This window comes from Dipodomys ordii, unplaced genomic scaffold (genome assembly GCF_000151885.1).
Source record: "Dipodomys ordii isolate 6190 unplaced genomic scaffold, Dord_2.0 Scaffold219, whole genome shotgun sequence".
In the NCBI taxonomy this organism is placed as follows: domain Eukaryota; kingdom Metazoa; phylum Chordata; class Mammalia; order Rodentia; family Heteromyidae; genus Dipodomys; species Dipodomys ordii.
In genome coordinates this window covers 70,483-87,403 of record NW_012267435.1, presented here as the reverse complement: position 1 = coordinate 87,403, position 16,921 = coordinate 70,483, and the positions used below count along the sequence as shown (strand labels likewise).

The 16,921-nt window shown below is 40.9% G+C and overlaps 1 protein-coding gene across 1 annotated transcript; it reads right to left on the bottom strand.

Annotated features, from left to right (window-relative positions):
- Positions 1-2,866: 2,866 nt before the first annotated feature.
- LOC106000458 (protein FAM156A/FAM156B-like) lies at positions 2,867-3,331 on the bottom strand. The gene has a single exon (XM_013035736.1). It carries the CDS (start codon positions 3,329-3,331, stop codon positions 2,867-2,869), a length of 465 nt encoding a protein of 154 aa, XP_012891190.1.
- Between the last annotated feature and the right edge of the window lie 13,590 nt (positions 3,332-16,921).

The following is a 16,921-nucleotide window of genomic DNA, read 5'->3' as shown; positions in this document are numbered from 1 at the left end:
TGAATATTAGGCCTTATCCTTCATTTTGTGCATTGTTCATTCAGACATCATTTACTTAATTTGCAATTTCGCAACCTTAGTTCCTTTAATTTTATTATTTTTATACTTACATAATTTTTTAAAGTTTTTCATTTTTTATTTCTTTTACGGTTTTCCTTTTTCATTATCTTTTTTCTCCTTTCTTTCTCTTTTCTCTCTCTCTAAATTTAGTCCTTAGCTATCTTCCCTCTCTCCCTTTCCCTCCCTACTTTTCTCTAATCTTATTTTCTCTTCACAATTCTCCCTATACCTATTAATTTCTGGTCCCCCAACTTCTTTGATTTTCTTAGTCCATTGATCCCTAGATGTCTGCTGTTGAACTACATTGCATCTGTACTCATTCTGATAGTGTCAGAATTCTATGCAACTACAGGCCTCTGGGTTGATTCTTGCCTTAAAATAGTGTTCATCAAATCAACAAGAACAAGGATAAGACCCACATGATTATCTCCACAGACACAGAAAAAGCATTTGAGAAGATCCAACACCCCTTCATGATGAAAGCTGTGGAGAAACTAGGAATCCGTATGACAAACCTACAGCCAGCATTATACTTAATGGTGAAAAGCTAAAGCCATTTCCTCTAAATTCAGGAATGAGACAAGGGTGTCCACTCTCCACTTCTCTTCAATTTAGTTTTAGAATGCCTGGCTAGAGCAATAAGGCATGAAGTAAACATAAAGGGGATTCAAATAGGGAAAGATGAAGTAAAACTCTCCCTCTTTGCAGCTGAGATGATCTTGTATTTAAAGAACCCCATGGACTCCACTCCCAAGTTACTCGGGCTTATCTAAAACTTTGGCAAATAGCAGGGTATGAAATTAACCATCAAAAATCAATGGCTTTTCTCAGACCTAAAAATACATACATAGGTCCCATGGTTTCCCTTATTTGAAATAACTAGTATATGTCTAGGATAATCTTACCAGACACGCAGAAAAGGTCAAAAGCTATGGGCATATGACCATACAAGAAGATGCTAAGCAAAATGAACCCAAAATAGGAACACAAGAGGTTTTATCTTTGTCTCTGTTGTTTTTAATATACTATGTTATTCTTTTGTTTCTTTTGTATTTCTTCCCCCATGGTATAACCCCTGTCTTCACTGTATTTGATTCCAGTGCCCTGCATACTGTATATAAAATTTTCTAATTTGGGGAAGGGAAGATGAATAACAAAATGCTGAAACAAGGATACAGGTTGACACATTGTAACAATGAGATGCACAAGACACTATGTTGAATACAAACTTTACAACTTTGGCAAAGGAGAGAGGTGTTGGGGAGGTGGGGAGGGAAGGGATGGTAGGGGAAAAAACAAAGGAGGGGGTAACAGTGCTCCATATGAAATGTACTCATTACTTTACTCATGTAACTGTAACCCCTCTGTAGAGTATCTTTACAATAAAAAAATATATATTTAAAAATCAATGGCTTTTCTGTATTCCAATAATGAGAAGAGTGTAGTTGGAATCAGGAAATCAATTCTTTTTGTAATAGTCCTACAAATAATAAAATACATAGGAAATACCTAAAGAAGTGAAGGACCTCTATGATGAAAACTTTAAAAACCTGAAAAAGGAAATTAAAGCAGAACTATGGAAGTGGAAAAACCTCCCATGCTCCTGGTTTGGGAGGATTATCATCGTGAAAATGGCAATACTGCCAAAGGCTATCTACAAATTCAATGTGATGCCTATCAATATTCCAACCTCATTTAGGTGGTTGAAATCTGAGAGTCACCATTTGCTAGATCATGAGACTCATCTCTCCATTTAGCCAACAAAAAAGCCAGAAGTGGAGCTGGGGACTCAAGTGACAGAGTATCATCCTTGAAATAAAGTCTAAGGGACAGCACTCAGGCCATGAGTTCAAGATCCAGTGTCAGTTTAAAAAAATCTAGAAACCAAAACTCTTAACGGGTGAATAAGGAAAAATGGTGTATCTTAACCATGGAATTTCACACAGCAATAGAAAGGATAGCATTTTTGCTTTATGTATGTTGCTTAGGATTGAACCCAGGTCCTCCCACATGCTAGGTAAATGCTCTAATACTGAGCTGTATCTCTAAGGCATAGACTTTGGATAGGCCCAAGGAATTGTATGGAGATTGAAACAGGCCAAGCCAAAAAGTCATCATGATGTGTGATTCTTTTTTGGGTGACATGTTTGAAATGAAATGATTGTAGAAATGGAGAACAATTCAGTGGTTTCCCAGCATAAGGATGGGCTCAGTGACTATACTTAGGTAGCAATAAAAAGATCTTTTGACAGTTCTGCCTTACAACTTCATTGCAGGGGGTTCACACAAATCTATACAAATGATGAAGTGACAGAGACTTATACATATCAATTATACCTGTGTCCAGGTCTTGCTTTTGATATTGTACTACAGTTGTAGTGCTAGTTGAAGGATATTCTGTGTTTGCAGCTTCATGTAATGAAGGTTTTACCTTGGGAAATCCACACACATCCCCAATGCTGCTTCTGGAATGTAATCAAAAGGAAATAAAAGCACTTGAAAAACAGCAAGCTGCAAACACTATGTAGATAGATGCTGTACACTTTATTGGCAATAAGTTATTGGAGGGAAATCTGAAAGCTGAGGAAGGAAAACAACATCTCACCCCATGGGAATTGTGGTCGCTCTTGCAAACCAGAAATTACTCCCAACATGCCCAAGAAGGGAAGATTCTAAAATGACTAGCAAAAGATTGCTAAATTTCTGAAATTGAATTGAAATGTCAGCTGATGAGATATGTTGCCATCTGGCTGGATGCTGTCACTGTCCTATCAGGGTTCTCATGGGGTGTTGGAGATGTTGACACTCAGGACATGATTTGTTCTGCACTTCCTTCACCTGAGGATGAGGAGCTCAGTGACATTCGGCCCATTATGTGTACAAGCCTCTGAAATGCTCTTTTACTCTGCTGCTTCCAAGCTTCTTCCATCATCTCACTTTCTTGGATCCATTCTTGCACGAGAGGGGGTTGGTTGGTACCAGGGTTGAGTGTCAAGTTACTGAAGCTCAGGGAGAGATTATACCAGGGGGAAGAATAAGAAGTGGATTTCCTGTTCACTGAGATTCCAGAAGATGTCCCAGGGTACTTCTTGCAGTAATAGCACTCACACTTGAATCTCTTCTGCTCAACATCATGAGAAGAAGAGGATTTTACCTTTCTGCCACGCCAGAAAGGTCCTGAGGCTTTGGCATATCTTGATCGTCTGTGTTTCAGGAACTTTGCTTTCTTTTCAGTTGATGTTGAGATCTCCCATGGGTTATCTTCTTCCATTCTCTCAAATAAAATAGCACATATTAGAAACAGACTCCAAGCCAGGTGTTGGTGGTTCACATCTATAATTCTACCTAATCAGGAGGTTGAGATATTGAGGGGATTTTTCAGAAGCCACCTCAAGTTAAAACACTTGTGAGTCCATCTCCATTTAGCCAGCAAAAAGCCAGCTTGAAGTGGTACTCAAGTGGTAGAGAACCAGACATACTAAGAAAGATTTATTAAGAAAATTTTGGCCCATGCCAAGAAGCCCTCATGTTTCTCCTATTACTTTCTCTAATGTTTTCAGGGTGTCTGCTTTTACTTTGAGATCTTTGATCCATTTGGAGTTGATTCTGGTAAAGAGTGTTTTTTGGTGATAAAAGTCTCACAGACTTTATTTGAACTGTGATCCTCAGCCTCTTAAGTAGCAATCATTACAAGTGTGAGCTACTGGTGCAACGTGAAAAGATAAGCTGAATGGTAAAATGACATTGCGGGGACCTCGTTCAGAAACCCTATGTCTTTTATTACACCAAAGCACATGCCAACCAACATTTTGAATATTAAGAGTGGTATACCAGATCTAAACAGGAATTTAATACTCAATACTAGAAGGGAGGGAGGGAGGGAGAAGGAAAGAGAGAGACAGAGACAGAGAGGACAGACAGAGAGAGACAGAGACAGAGAGACAGATAAAGAAAGAGACAGAGAGAGAAAGAGACAGAGAGAAAAAGAGACAGAGAGATGAGAGACAGACAGATAAACAGAGAGAGATAAAGATAGACAGAAACACAGAGAGATAGAGAAACAGAGAGAGACAGGAACAGAGGCAAGAGTCAGGGACAAATAGGCAGAGAAAGACAAAGACACACAAAGAGACAAAGATATGGCAAGAGGTAAGCAGAGAGAAGAGCAGATACAGAGAGGGAGACTGAGGAACAGAGAGAAAGGAAGAGAGAAAGAGGTGGTGGGGGAAAAGGAAATACAGGTCAGTTCTCAATAGAAACCTTTAATGTATCCTAGGATCAGACAGAAGTAAAAGCTATTAAGGCCTCTAAAAATGTGCTCAGTCTTGGGTTAAGCACTTTGTCTCCTCCATTTGTCAAAATATCTCAAAGAAGCAGATGGAGATTTAAGAATCTTGTCATTAAAGGCTTGAGACCTAATACATAGCTGGGCCTGGAATTTAGGAGACAAGTATATGACACCCACGGGTGTATTCTCACAGCTAGGGTAGGAACATAACAAGGACATGAACTAACAAAGCCAAGAAAGAGCATGCAGCTGCCAAACTGACACCAAAAGCAGACTTGAGACAGCTGAGGAAGAGATAAGTCCCCAAGAGGCACTGGTGGTATGCTGGTGGAGTGCAGAATGTCCTTGAGAAGAGAGTGCAAGCAAGAAAATAAGGCCAGCCGAGATGTATCATGCGCTAGACAAATTGAAGGTGTTCTTAAACTTGCACAATCTTTCTACTCATACAATGATCTAAGTAACTCCTATCCACCACTCAGATCATCTACTCCTCTCCTGTTGCCTCTGCCTATTCCTGATCACCTGGCTTGTTGCCTTCTTTGGCCTGTGGAATCTTTGTCTCAGATGGACTCCCATGACCTACCACCCACATGGCAGAGGGATGTTAATGTCCCTGGATGTAAATTCTTTTTAACAAAACTTCTCTGCCTTTGTCTAGGGACAAAGTGTGTAGTGAATATTGTGGAGATGAATGCCTTCTAATGCAGAAAACAGATTGCACTCAAAATGAACCTTACTATGAGGACTCATGATAAACTATTTCTCTCTCTCCCTCTCTTTCTCTCTTTGTTCCTGTCCTTTGGTTGATGCACTCCAAATAAAGCACACACTCCAGAAATTAGCAAGCAATAAAGATGTCCTAATGACACCAATACGAAAGACTTAAAGAAATACTTCAGTTATTCTGAAATTGAGGGAGAGGTGATGGTGGCAGAGTGGTGTAGGAAGGACACCACAGAAACCCATTGCTAAACAATGGCCATCCTAAAACACTGCTGCAGAAGCAATAGCACAGATAAGAGGAAACTTCTCTGAGCACTGTTGTGTCCTCACATTCAGAGAATGCCCTGTTTACTAGTTCTGGCTTTCACCTGAAAAAAAAATCTGGCAGAATAGGCACAAAGCATTTGAGTACATACAGTAGGAGGAAATAAGGGAGTGTGAAGTCGTTATGTCGAAAACGAACTTTACAACTTTGGTGGGGGGGAGGAGGATTGGGTAGGGGGGGCGGGGGGGGAGGAAGGGAAGGGATGGGAAGGGGAAACAAAGGAGGAGGCTACAATGCTTGATAAGAAATGTACTCATTATCTTGCCCATGTAATTGTAACCCCTCTGTATGGTATTTTCACAATAATAATAAAAAAGAAGGGAGTGTGGTTGACACAATGAGGATTCCAGAACTATTCAGTAGAAACCCACAAAACTCTTTGTTTGTGGTGAGGGTGGGGGGACACTCATACCACACGGAGCCTCAGTCTGAGGCCTCTATGGAAGCAAGCATAAACATCAGCCTCTTGCGTTATGCTGAGATAAGAAATGTAACATAGGTGGCTGCAGGTGTCACCCAGGATTATGGGTCTGATGCCAACTACTTCTAGAGGCACTGGATAAAATTCAACAATACTTGGAACTCTAGTGCCACCCAGCTTAAGTCCCTATCACAGCTCCTCCATTCACAAGCTAAATGTCTTATACAAGTTGTAGGAGCACGTTGGGGCTTATATCTTCATTTGTTAAGAAGGATAATTGTTGTACCTATTATAGAGAGTTATTGGGGGTGATTAAATGATGGACTATAGGGAAATAATATAGGTGTGCCTGGCACATAAGACACAACCTGACATCTCAGCCCATGGCCACCCATCATGGTCAATAACATCACCAAATAAGGTGCACACAGCCCAGGAATGTGTTCAATTTCAGAACCCAGAATTCAGAGTAGAAATTCAGTCTCCTCCGCCCCCCCCACTGTCCCAGTTCTCTCCCCAAGAAAAAGGAAGGAGCATACATGGCTGTTTCAATGATCAACTCCATGGGGATTTCTTAGGGGAGAAAGCCAGCTCGTGTGGACTTACTTCATCAGAAGTGTCTTGCTGATATGCAAAATACTGGTTGTCTTCACTGCTGTACAGCACGGAAGGTGGTAGGGCCCCCATATTTTCTAAGGATGGTACTTGTTTTTCTTTGGTTGAATAGTGTGGTTAATGGTGGGTACTTTTTGGAGGGCTGTATGGGGAAAGCAGACTTAATCATTTGTGAGTCATGAATAGAAGAATCCTCATCTTAACTTTGGTATTTATAAATATGTTAGAAACAATAGCAAGAAAGAAAAAACACTTGTGTCCTTTATCTTGGGGTTCATTTCACTTAACATCATCTTATCTGACCTTTTATGCTTGTCTCAGACATATACTAGTTATTACAAATAAGGGAAACCATGGGACCTATGTTTCTTTGGGCCTGGCTTACTTCACTTCATATAATTTGTTCCAAGCCTTCCCATTTCCTAACAAATGGGGCAATGTCATTCTTTCTGATGGAGGCATAGAATTTCATTGTGTATATATACCACATTTTCTTGATTCATTCATCTACTGAGGGGCTTCTAGGTTGGTTCCATATCTTAGCTATGGTAAATAATACTGCAATAAACATAGTTGTCCTGGTAGCTTTAGTGTGGTCTTGTTTGTGATCATTAGTTAAATGCCCAAAAGTGGGATTGCTGGGTCATAGGGGAGCTCTATGTGAAGTCTTTTGAGGAACCTCCATACTATTTTCCAAGGTGGTTGAACAAGTTTACACTCCCACCAACAATGCAGTAGGGTTCCCTTCTGGCCACACCCCCTCCAGCATCTGTTGTTATTAGAGTTCTTGATCATAGCCACTCTAACTGGGGTGAGGTGGAATCTCAATGTTGTTCTGATTTGCATTTCTTTTATGGCTAGAGAGGTTGAGCATTTCTTCATGTGTCTATTGACCATTCTTATTTCCTCTTCAGAGAAGTTTCTCTTTAAGTCTTTAGCCCACTTATTTATTGGGTAGTTTTTTCATTGAGGATTTGTTGTTGGGGGATTTAATTTTTTGAGTTCCAGGTATATTTTAGATATGAGACCCTTGTCTGTTGTATGGCTATTGAAGATCTTCTCCCAATCCATGGGCTTTCTTGCTATTGTTTCTATTATTTCTAAATTAAGGTACCACATGATTTTTTTGTTGCTTTGTATGTCCCTCCCCCACTCTATAACCTGTGTTCACTGTATTTGATGTTGGTATAATTTGGGGAGGGGAAGGAAAAAATAAATTGTTTAAATAGGGATACAGGTTGACCCATTACAAGATGTACAAGACGTTATGTTGAAAAACGAACTTTACAATTTAGGTGGGGGTGGAGTGTAGTCATGGAGATGGGAGGGAAGGGATGGTAGGGGAAAATCAGAGGAGGAGGCAACAATGTTTGATAAGAAATGTACTCATTACTTTGCTCATGTAATTGTAACCCCTCTGTACGATATTTTCACAGTTAAAAACTTATTTAAAAAACTTTGGTGCTACTTTAAAGCACATAGTAATGTTCTGGGTTCCCTCCGGGAAGTCCCACCTGAGGTCTATATTTGCTGTAGAGTGAACATTAGAGAAGGATTGGAGCAAGGCAGGCCAGCTGCACCATGAAAGTAGAGGAAGTTCGAAACTGCTCTGGAAACAAAAGTCTCCTCCCAAGAGTGTCCCAACATGCCTACTGAGTGACTGAACCTGAAGATGCTTTTACTCCAGTCATCTACTTTTTGACCTGACTATGAATTCCGTTCATGCTCAGTCCCTTTGTTCCACTGGGTGCTTTAGCACCTGTCCTCTCCTACACCCCTTTAAAGCCCAGCTTTGAATTTTCTCGGCTAGTCTAGTTCTTTCTGGGATTTCCTTTAATCTCTGAGGCATAGGGGCGTCTTCTGTATTTCCCAGGATAATCATTGAAGACTTGATACAAGACCTGGATTAGGAAGCCCATTTACTGTTGCCCAGAAAGATGCTGCTTGTGTGTGGTCTTATGGATAAAGTGACTCTCACCTGGCTTGTTTTCAGGAGATTGCCTTCCTCTGTCTGACTCACTTGCAGGTCGTCTGGATGCCCAATGGTGTTTGAATTCTTCTTTCCAGAATAGGACATGCTGCCCTAGGAGACACAGTAGTTAGGCCTCCTGAGCAGAAGCCATCCACACACATATGAGAAGCTGGATTATCTGGCAATCAGCATCCAGGAAATGGTGATCTGCTGTGGTGAGCGATTCTTGATAGAAGATTGGGTCTCTCCCCTTGAGTGAATGGGGTCAGTTAGATCAACAGTGTACTAAACTCTCACTCTCTGTGTCTGCAGTGACTAGAGGAGGAAGGTCCAGGGCCTGAATGGGAATCAGTTTCTTAGAGTGGCAAATTAGTTGATGTCCTTCACTTTGTCATGAGCAATCCAGTGCTCGTCCCTCATGGAGACCCTGAAACCCACACATCTCCACCCCCACCCAGTGGATAGTGTGACAGCATTACAGGGCCCTGCCCCATGCTGGTGGTTAGTTGAGGCACTGGTAACCAAAGAAGAGTTTCCAGGCTACTGGGAGTGACATAACAGTGCTGTGATGTCGCAGGTCACAAAGTCCACCTTTTGGTGAAGGTGGGACAAATGTGCAGGGGAGAGGATATTTCCAGGCAAGAGGACTTTTCTGGTAGGTTTAGGCAAGTATGTATGACTTGCTGTGATTGCTACTTCTTTTAGAGTAAACATTATGTGTATACCATTCTCATTTGTTTACACTTATTTCCAAGAAAATATATGTGAGTTACTCAGAGCATCTTGTATGCATACTCAAGAAAATACAAGCGGATGGCTTTTCTCTTGCCAAAGGATACTACATATTTGAGTAGCCATTTAATGAATATAATGAAACATAATTGTTTCATTTTGACCACAACATTATTTAGAGATTACCCCAGAATGTTGCCATTGCCCTGTGTTTAGACTATGGAACTACAGCTTAGAGGGCTCAAGTAATAAGCATCAGAGCCGGGGCTGGGAAGGTGGCTCAGTGGTAGAGCGCTTGCCTTGCATGCATGAGGCCCTGGGTTCGATTCCTCAGCACCACATAAGCAAAAAGAAAAAAGCCGGAAGTGGCGCTGTGGCTCAAGTGGTAGAGTGCTAGCCTTGAGCTGAAGAGCTGAGGGACAGCGCCCAGGCCGAGAGTTCAGGCCCCACGACTGGACCCCCCCAAAAAAATAAAACAAAAAAATAAGCATCAGAGCCTAGATATAAACCCAGAGTTTGGTGGGAGCTTCTGGTACTTGAAATAATGGCCTTTTGCTTTCTAGGTAGGCACTCTAATCTCCTGAAACATCCTCCTAATGTTTATGGACAAGTTTTTAAAGTAGGAACTCAGGCTTTTGCCTAGATCCCTACCTTCATCCATAATCCTACCTATAACCTCCTGCATAAGTGCAACCATAGGAATGTGACAATCTGACTAGTTTATTCAATGATATTGGGTCTCACTCTTTTTTTCCCAGGCTAACCTCAGACCACTGTATTTTTTATCTTCACCTTCTGAGTTGCTGGGATTCAGGTATGAACCTCCATGTTTCATCCAGAACCTCATGGTTTAAGATCCTCGTGGTTCTGTATGTTAAATGTTGTTCTATGTTGTCACTTGTTGATGATTCTAGACTCATATCTGCAGCTAAATATCTCTTTGGTGAAGATTCTATGTATGGAGATGTCTCAATACTCCCCCTATGGGACAACTCTGTCTTAGGTCTCAAAGACAGTTGACAGTATGAGCTATCTCAGACTCCTCTCCTATTCATACGACTTCGTACTACTTCTAATGCAACAGATCAAATTCAAGGTTCTGCCAGTTCAACTTGAACTCTACTTCCTCATTCAACCAACCTAACTCACAAAACCAACTCACTGAAAACTAGGGTCCTAGATTACAGCTCTCAGAGCCCACTGAATGTCACAAAGCCACCTTTTGGAGAAGGTGGGGCAAGTGTTCAGGGAAGAGGATATTTCCAGGTAGAAAAGTTCAAGTTAGGCAGGTATGAGACATCATTGCTACTTTTTAATGCCAGTTCCTGGGGCTTGAACTCAGGGTGTGGGCACTATATCTGATCATTTTTGCTCAAGGTTAGCATTCTTCCACTTGAGCCACAGCTCCACTTCTGGTTGTTTTTACTTTTTAGGTAGTTAATTGGAGGCAAGAGTTTTCACAGACTTTCCTGCTTAGACTGGCATTGAACTGCCATCTTCTGAACTCAGCCTCTTGAGTAGCTTGGATTACAGGGGCAAGTCACCAGCGCCAGGCTTTATCATTGGTACTTTTATCTGTGCCCAGCAGCCTTGGAGCTGCCTAGGAACAGCAGTCCTTAATCATAAAGCTTGGTGGTATCTGGCAGTTTATTTCATGTAAGCTGTGTCCCAGTTCAACTTTAGACACTGAGATGGGATTGTAGCAGTTGAAATGCAAGTATGCATTTGCTAACCATCCATAAAGGTCAGACCAGGAGGCAGAGGAGGATGTTTAACTACTACTAGATGGAATGTGATGGTTATGTGTATTTCCTGCACTGATGTTGGGATAGGATTTTTTCATACAATAAACTTAGTGTATACAGAGCCTGTGGGAGTTTCTAAGAATGTATTCATTGTGGCTAGTGGGAAGTAGTTGATTAAAAATCAGTTCCATGGTTTTCACTTCACATGTCAGATTTTTTTTTAGTTTTCCAAATATAGTACATTTTATTCAGGTTTACTCTTGAAAGGTATACTCCTAAGACAATGAAGTCACAAACTTCAACGCATGTTCTACAAAAGTAAGAAAATTGAATAAACAAGTGGGGCTGAGAGGGATAGAATGAGGAAATGGGTGACATTGATCAAGTTGCATTGTACTCATAATCTGCTTTGTTGATTGGCAACTCTTTTGTACAACTACTTAAAGAATTTTTTTGTTTTTTTTTTATTGTGAAAATACCATATAGAGGGCTTACAATTACATGGGCAAGGTAATGAGTACATTTCTTATCAAGCATTGTTGTCTCCTCCTTTGTTTCCCATTCCCATCCCTTCCCATACCCCCCAACCCCATCAGAATTTTTTATCATGTCTTAGAGATAGTGCAATGAAGCCAAAGGGGCCCCAGAGGATTTACAGTCTGAATCTTTTAAAGATAACCCCTTGGAACCATTTAACTTGTCTAAAAACATCTTAGCCATAGAATTTATGAATGTTTCCTTACATGAAACGTGATGTTTGGCTACTATGGTGTTATTCACCCAAGTCATGATGGTCTGTTTTCTTCAAAATAGTGGCACATGTGAGAACTCTTATAGTAATAGGGATTGGCTACAGTTCATTGTGAGTTACTAACAAGATAGAAGCCTTGTGCTTGCTAGCTTCTTGAGTCCCACTCAAAAATCATGAGTCATCTTTAATCATCCCAATGTCATCTGCAAACCTATCTTTGCCAGTTCCTAGAGATGGGCTTGTTAAGCTCATCAATGAGCTCTTCCCTGAAATTTGTCCTTTTAATGGTTCTTAGCACAATAAGAATGACAGTATGTGTAGAAAACAATTCGTTGCAATAGTGAAAATGCTGCATCCACACTCAACTCTCTCTAGGCCAGGGATAGTATAGACACACAGATGTCTTTCACAAACTACTCCTCCACTCTAGTGTCTCTCTCTCCCTGGACTGGCTCAGGGATGTTTGCCTCACCATGTTTCCCACTCCAGGGAGTGTACAACAAATGCAATTTATTATTCAGACATATAGACATGATTAATGGATCACCACCTTCAACAGTCCCAAGCTATACTCCCTAACTCATCCTTCAGAGAAACCCTGAATGGTCTCTGCTATAGGAAGAGGGGGGAAGGTTAACATGGATGTGGCACAGATGCCATGTCCCAGGCAGGAGGCAGGCCACAGGAGACTCATGTTACTTTGCTCAAATACTGTGATACATGAACAATACCCAGATACTTTGGGAGCTCACTGAATCATGAGATCGTTACTTCCTGTGCTGCAGCTGCCTTAGTACTGTCATTGGAAATACCAAAATTACAATGATAATAATGGTTATCATTTCTTTTTTCTTTTCTTTTTTTTGTGAAAATACTGTACAGAGGGGTTACAATTATATGGGCAAGATAATGAGTACATTTCTTATCAAGCATTGTAGCCTCCTCCTTTGTTTCCCCTTCCCATCCCTTCCCATCCTCCCCCCGCCCCCCACCCAATCTTCCCCGCTCCTCCCCCCCCCCGCACCAAAGTTGTAAAGTTCGTTTTCGACATAACGACTTGTACACCTCATTGTTGCAACAGGTCCACCTGTATCCCTATTTAAACGATTTTTTTTTCCCTTTCCCTTCCCCAATTTTTCTGACATCAAATACAGTGAGAGCAGGGGTTATACTGTGGGGTGAGAGACATACAAAGCAACAAAGAAATCATCTTATAAATGTGTTAGAAACAATCGCATGAAAGAAAAAAAAACATTTGAATACATATCTTAGGGTTCATTTCCCTAACATCATCTTATCTGACCTTTTCTGCTTGACTCAGACATATAAATAGTTATCATTTCTGACTCTGATGTGTGAGATACATTTCAAAACCTGCACCTGCCAGTTATCCAATCACATTCAAAGGACTCGTAAGTGCTTAATCTCAGGCTGTAACCCAGGCCTGTTTCATTCCACAGCTACTTGCACTAAGACTTGGACTGTATGTTCTCACCTTTAGAAGAGATAAAGTATGGTAGAAGATGTTAGTGTCTGGTCTAGGAAATGTGGATAATTATGTCTTGTATTGTCCATGTTCACATATTCTTATTATATTTATATTTTAGGGGGGCTCTTGACTGTTTTTATTGTAAAGATATTGTACAGAGGGGTTACAGTTACTTGAGTAAGGTAATGAGTACATTTCGTATAGAGCATTGTTGCCTCCTTTGTTTTTCCCTTACCATCCCTTCCCTCCCAACCTCTCCAACTCCTCCCTCCCCCCAGAAGATATTTTTTTCCTTTAAGTAGTTGTACCAAGTACTACAAGAAGTGGTAAGTGAATACAGTGTATCTTGATCCGTTTAATTATCCTTTCCCATCTCTTCCAATCTCTACCCCTTCCCTCCATTTTCTTAATTTTGTAGAGTATGTATTGAATTTTACAACCCCATATTCCCCCCCCCAACCCCACTGACTTTCCTTTCTTCATTCGTCTTGAGGTGAGGCAAACCCAGAGAAACAGAGAATGTATGTTTTCTCTCATATGTGGAAGCTAGAATTAATTCATAAATACCTAAATATACACATTGATGTGGTATCCAAGTATACTTTTGTGTATTACTCAAAATATGGTAGATTCAAGGTGAACTCAAATGATATCATTGCTTAAAAAGGCTAACTCACAGTCCAACAAATTGACATATCCTTTGACTCACTTTTATCTTTTTTTTGTTGTTGTTGGTGGTCATGAGGCTTGAACTGTGAGCCTGGGCGCTGTCCCTCAGCTCTTCAGCTCACGGCAAGTGCTCTACTACTTGAGCCACAGCACCACTTCCGATTTTTTGGTGGTTTATTGGAGATAAGAGTTTCATGGACATTCCTTCCCGGGCTGGTTTTGAACCGCAATCCTCACATCTCAGCCTCCTGAATAGCTAGGATTACAGGCGTGAGCCACCTGTGCTCAGCAAGGAGCTTATTTTTAAGTCCTAGAAAACTTTTGCCTAAACTATTTGCTGGGTCTCTTCTCCACTTTGCTTTCTCTCAAGCTGCAGGATCTTTTGGCTCAAGTTCACAAACTCAGTGACTTCTGTTCGCAGCCCATTCTTACAGACCCAGTGACCACATTCTAGTAAATGCATGGAAGGAGAACAAGCTTGAACCTGACGGGGAAGGATTTTACCCAAGTCCTGCTCACAACCAAGATGGCTGCTCAAATGGTGGGATGAGATTGAATTTATTACACTCAGATAAAGTAAACTCTTGAGAGAAGCATGAGGACTATATCATCATGTCCCAGAGATGCCAAAATGACTTTTAAAAGACTATTATGGGGCTGGGAAGGTGGCTCAGTGGTAGCGTGCTTGCCTCGCATGCATGAGGCCCTGGGTTCAATTCCTCAGCACCACATAAACAGAAAAAGCCAGAAGTGATGCTGTGGCTCAAGTGGTAGAGTACTCACTGTGAGCTGAAGAGCTGAGGGACAGCTCCCAGGCCTAGAGTTCAAGCCCCACAGCCAAAAAAAAATTTTTTTTAAAAACTAACTGACTATGATGTATTTGCTGTTAATTCTCTTGCACCAGGGAGATTGTGCTAGGACCATAAGTGTTCCGAGACCTCCTCCCCCATAACTGTTCAATTTGGCATCTGCATCTTTTGCTTAATTTTATTACCCTATGAGTAACAGAAGCAGGAAAAAGATAATTTAACCCTTATGTGGAATATATTATTCCCTCTTTAACAAAAAAAATAACTGCTAATTATATTTTTTCTATGGATATAAAAGTGAGTCAAAGCCAGGGTCTGGTGGCTCATGCCTATCCTAGCTACTGAGGAGGCTGAGAACTGAGGATCATGGTTCAAAACCAGCCTGGGCAGGAATGTCCGTGAGACTCTTATATCCAATAAATCACCAGTAAACTGGAATTGGCACTGTGGTTCAAATGGTAGAGCACTGGCTTTGAGCTGAAGAGCTGAGAGACAGTGTTCAGGCCCAGAGTTCAAGCCTCATGGCCGACAAAAATAAAAAGTTATTGTAGATTATAGGCAAATGGAAAGTACAAATTGTTCCGCTATTCTACTTCATACCAGCCTTCATTGGGTTCATTTCCTACAAATAATAGGCCCATATTGAAATGAACTTACTAATCAATATGAAAACTTTGAGGAGGCAGGGCTAGTGTTTGAATTCACAGCCTTGAATTTGCTAGGCAGGTACTGTACTGCTGAAGCTTTTCTTTTCTTTTTTTCTTTTTTGTCTGTCATTGTGCCAGTCCTGGTGCTTGAACTCAGGGCCTAAGTACTATCCCTGAGTGCTTTTGCTTACAGCTAGCATTCTACTACTTGAGTCAAAGCTCTACTTCTGGATTTTGTTGGTAGTTCATTGGAGATAACAGTCTCACAGACTTTCCTGCCTAGGCTGGCTTCAAACTGCTACCTCAGATCTTAGCCTCCTGAGTAGCTAGGATTATAGGCATGAGCCACTGATGCTTGGCTCCAGCACTTTCTTATTTTTTAGATAAGGTCTCATTCTTGTACTACCATATGCCTGGATCATAATTCTTGTATTTTTCATTTCCTACCATAGTGAGGATTATAGGTGTGTCTGTGGTCATGCCCAACTTCTTCCATTGAAATGTATCCTCATGGACATTTCTGCCCCAGCTGAGCTAGATCCATGGGTCTCTTACCCTCAGCCTTCCAAGTAGCCAGTATGACCTGCACATGCCAATTCTATTTTTAAAGAGCTATTTTAAAGAAAGATTCTGAGAAAAAATTCTTTTTTCTTCGTTATCCTTCAGTTCCAAATCCTCCATTTTTATCCATTCAAATGTCTGAGATTACAGAAATGCATTCTCTGTCTGGATCATTAATGTATTTGTGTCATATATATATATATATATATATATACATATATATATATATATATATATATATATATATATGTTGTTGTTGTTGTTGTTTATTTGTGCTAGTCCTGGGGCTTGAACTCAGGATCTATGTGGTGTCTCTGAGCTTTTTTGCTCAAGGCTATTGCTCTACCACTTGAGCCACAGCGCCACATCCAGCTTTTTGATCGTTTACTGGAGATGAGAGTCTCATGGACTTTTCTGCACAGGTTGTGTTTGAACCATGATCCTCAGTTCTCAGACTCCAGAGTAGTTAGGATTACAGAGGTGTGCCACTGGCATCTGGCTGATGAATATTTATTTTTTACACTAGATGCTCTGGTCATTTATAGTTTCTTATTTGTAGTAGAGATACTGAGATTTTAAGTCTTGGTCTTGCACTCATGGGGAAAGCACTCTATCACATGAGTCACCACCCCAACATGTGAAGTTTCTTTCAAATAATGCAGCCCGGTGCCGGTGGCTCACACCTATAATCCTAGCTATTCAGGAGGCTGAGATCTGAGGATCATGGTTCAAAGCCAGCCCAGGCAAGAAAGTCCATGAGACTCTTATCTCCAACAAACCACTAGAAAACTAGAAGTTATGCTGTGGCTCAAGAGGTAGAGAGCTCACCTCGAGCTGAAGAGCTGAGGGAAAGTGTCCAAGCTCAGAGTTCAAGCCCCACCAATGACCAAAAAAAATAATGCAAGTGTTTGTATCCATTGGTTTGTAGTTACTTTCCCAAAGTACCAAGGTGATGATACTTTTATAAAGAAAATAAGTTCATTTAGTTAACTGCTTGGGAGGTAAAGTTCATACAGCATTGTTCATACTCTGAAGTGAGGGCCCTTTGGCTATCTTATCATGAAAGGTAGCAGTAACAGGGGTATACACTGGAGAAAGAAAGTGCATTTCTAAA